This window comes from Charadrius vociferus, unplaced genomic scaffold (genome assembly GCF_000708025.1).
Source record: "Charadrius vociferus isolate BGI_N301 unplaced genomic scaffold, ASM70802v2 scaffold1792, whole genome shotgun sequence".
Taxonomy (NCBI): Eukaryota; Metazoa; Chordata; class Aves; order Charadriiformes; family Charadriidae; genus Charadrius; species Charadrius vociferus.
The window spans coordinates 10,602-13,675 of record NW_009647068.1 but is presented as its reverse complement, the minus strand read 5'-3'; the positions used below and the strand labels follow the sequence as shown (position 1 = coordinate 13,675).

The window sequence follows — 3,074 nt, the reverse complement described above, 5'->3', positions numbered from 1 at the left end:
TAGCAAGGGACCCAAATTTCCGTGGCGGTGCTTAGAGAGGTCTGTCTGTCTGCCTGGACGTATATTTAGCCGTATACTATTTATACATCCATAATCTCCTGGCCACGTCGGGGGCCCGGGGGGGAGCTTAGAGCCGGCGTGGCCGCCGCGAAGCCGGACGAAGATGTGTTTTAACCCAGGAATGATTAATTTGCTGATTTATTTCTTTTTCTCCAGCAAATACCCTGCAAGGTCGGAGGATGCTCCTCGGTTGTCTCTTTTTTTTCCCTGGCCCCGCTGTCCTTCGGACATCAGCCGGGTTTTTTAATCCGGGGAGGATGGAGCAAGCGATAGCGGCTTCAAGCCCGAGGCCTTTTGAGATTATAAAGTGATATTTTAGCAGAGAGGTAAAAAAGTTTTCGGTCCCTCCCGGCGTGCAATTTGCCGAGAGGCGGAGGGTCCGGGGTGAGGGGATGGATTTCAACCCCGATTTTCCAGCCAGCTCCCCATCCCGCGGCTTCGCAGGCAGCTTGGGGGTAAACCGGGCTTAAAAAAAAATTGCCTTTTTTTTTTTTTCTTTTTTTTCTTTTTTTTTCTTTTTTTTTTTTTCTCTCTATTTTCAGGAAAAACCCCACGTTCCCACGGGTCGGGTAGGTCGGAGCCGCTTCGCTTTTGTTCCTCCGCTCTGGGATCTCGCGCGCCGGGGGCTGGCGGTGGGGTGGGGGTGTGTGAAGTTGTCCTCCTTGTCCCCCCGTAGAAAAACGCCCCGCGTGCAGCACCCGGTCTCAGCTAGAGCTGGAGATGGACGCGGATAAGGGGAAGCAACGCCAGTACTCGCAGAGGTGGGCATGCCAGCTTTATTGAGGGGACCAGAGGAAAAAAACCAACCCTATATATATGTATATTTACATCGTAAAATAATGTATATGCGCTTAATGATGTGTATGCACGTAATTGTATATATGCATATAAAAAGAATATATATATGCAGATAATAATACATGTATTATCATGTGCGTATATATATTTGTATGTTAGTGGGGGTGGATTTTGGCCCTCCCTGGGGGATTTTGGGGGGGCGTGGGGGGCCACCTGACCACTCACCCCCCTTGCGGGGAGGGGACTGGATCCAGCGGCGGAGGGGACCCCGCTCACGGCGTAAGTGTGACCGCTTGAAATTTCCGTTTTAAGATACGTGTATTTATACGCGTAAAATAATCTTCTTCTCCCTTGACCACCCCCCACCTCCCCCTCCCCGTTATTTTTTTTTGCCTTAAAAAAAAATGTGGATTTTCGGTTGGCGGGTGCGATGTCACGACAAGTGCATGTTGGATTTGGTGCGCGCTCGCTACGTCCTCGGGGCGAACCCCTGCTAAGCCACCTGTGCCTCGGTTTCCCCACCCCCTGCCCCGCTGCGGTGGTCCTGTCGGCGTTCGGCGTCACCCATGGGTGCTCTGCAGACCCCCCCTTGCTGCCTCGGGGGGGCGGCTGCCCCCTGAGCTGGCTGGTTTGTGGGCACCGGCTTTGCCTTGTGGGGTGCCCGGCTGGGCTCTTTTAGGGGGGTGAGTGTATTTGGGGGTGTGGGGAAGCAGGTAACCCCCCCCAGTGCTGGGGAATGGTGTGTTTTCAGGGGGACACGGGCCCCATGTTTGGCATGAGCGTCACCCCACGAGCGCCGGGTTTCCCTACGGGCTGTCCCCCTGTCCCCTTCGGTGCGTCCCATCGGTGATGGGACGGATGGATGGTGTTTCGACCCTGGGGATTTGGGGTTGCGCTGTCTCCACCCCCATCTTTTGGGAGTGTTGCCTCCCTGGTTCCCCCCTCCTTCATCCTCAGGGGGGGACACCCCGCCGTGGTCCCCAGCGTGGCTTTGCCTCCCCTTTTGCTTCACGCCGGTGCTTGGCTCCTCATCCCTGTGCACCCCTTTTCTCATGCAGGGACCCCCATACCACGATGAGGTTTACGCCAGGGCTCATTTTGGGTTGGTTTTACTTAAAATCTGAAGGAGAAACACCAGTTAACAGCCCTTCGGGGGGCGGAAACGTGGGGTTTAATTGGTTCCATCTTGGGTGAATTCTTCTGGCGCGCGGTCTGCCCCCCCCCCCCCCCCCCCCCAGCGATGGCGATTTCGGGTCTCGCCCGTCGTTTCTGCTTCCCCGGCCTCGCCTGCCTTCTGCCACCTCTGCTTTGGGGTAAATCCCTCCCGGATGAGGACAATCTGGGTAGGGAGGGATGTGGGTTCCCTGAGGATGGAAGTAGAATGGTGCTGGGTGCTGCTTCCCACCCCGGTGACTCTGGGACGGGTTTTTTTGCGGAGGGGCACTCGCTTTCCCTTGGAAAACCCTGCTGCTCCAGGCAGACCCTGCTTGCATGCGGGGGGAAGCCTGTCCTTACGGGGGGAGAGGGGCCGTGGCCTTGTGTTTTTTGGGGAAACTGAAGCCCGGTGGAGGGCAGAGCTGGGTTCTGCCCTCGTCCGGCCACGGGATGTGGTGGGGACATGGCTACGCCAGCGTCACTGTGCCCTGTCTGTCCCATGGCGGTGAGGGTGTGCTGGGATTTTGGGGGGACACACGCAGGGGACCTCAGCCTGCTTGGCTCTCGCCTGCCGTGACATCTTGGGCTGCTGTTGGCTTTCTTGCGCTCGCCGCTTGGCATGGGGGATACGGGATCTCTGCCCCGATGCTCTCGCCGGGACCCTTTGGGACATGCCGCCGCGGTTGGGGACAGCAAGGGCTTGGCTTTTCGCTCGGTCGAGGGCACGTTTAGACACTCCGACCACCGCTCCGGTCACCCCAAATCCCTCCCCTCGCCTCCCACTCCCCCCGTTTGCTGGCTGTACTGGGTCGGTGATCGCTTGCCGTCCTCAGGGTTGCCGGTACCCGGGAGTTGCCCCCTTTCTCTCGGCAGTGCCGTGAAAAGAAATCTCTTGTTTCTTTTTATTTCAGCGAAGGCGAGACAGAGAGGGCTGCCAAGGTAGAGGCGTTCCCTAGAGAACTGTAGCTTGACTTAGCGGCAGTTGGGTAGGAAGTTGGAAGGCTCTAGTGAGCTCGTGCCCACCCGTGCCATCATCTACCTCCCATCAATCTGGAGCCTCA

General features: G+C 57.3%; 1 protein-coding gene across 1 annotated transcript in view; it reads left to right on the top strand.

Annotated features, from left to right (window-relative positions):
• Positions 1-738: 738 nt before the first annotated feature.
• ZNF362 (zinc finger protein 362) overlaps positions 739-3,074 on the top strand; it is a 9,937-nt gene continuing 7,601 nt past the window's right edge. Inside the window, exon 1 of the mRNA XM_009895791.1 lies at positions 739-821. Coding sequence (XP_009894093.1) covers positions 781-821 — 41 coding nt within the window. The 5' untranslated portion in view covers positions 739-780. The remainder of the gene's footprint in view (positions 822-3,074) is intronic.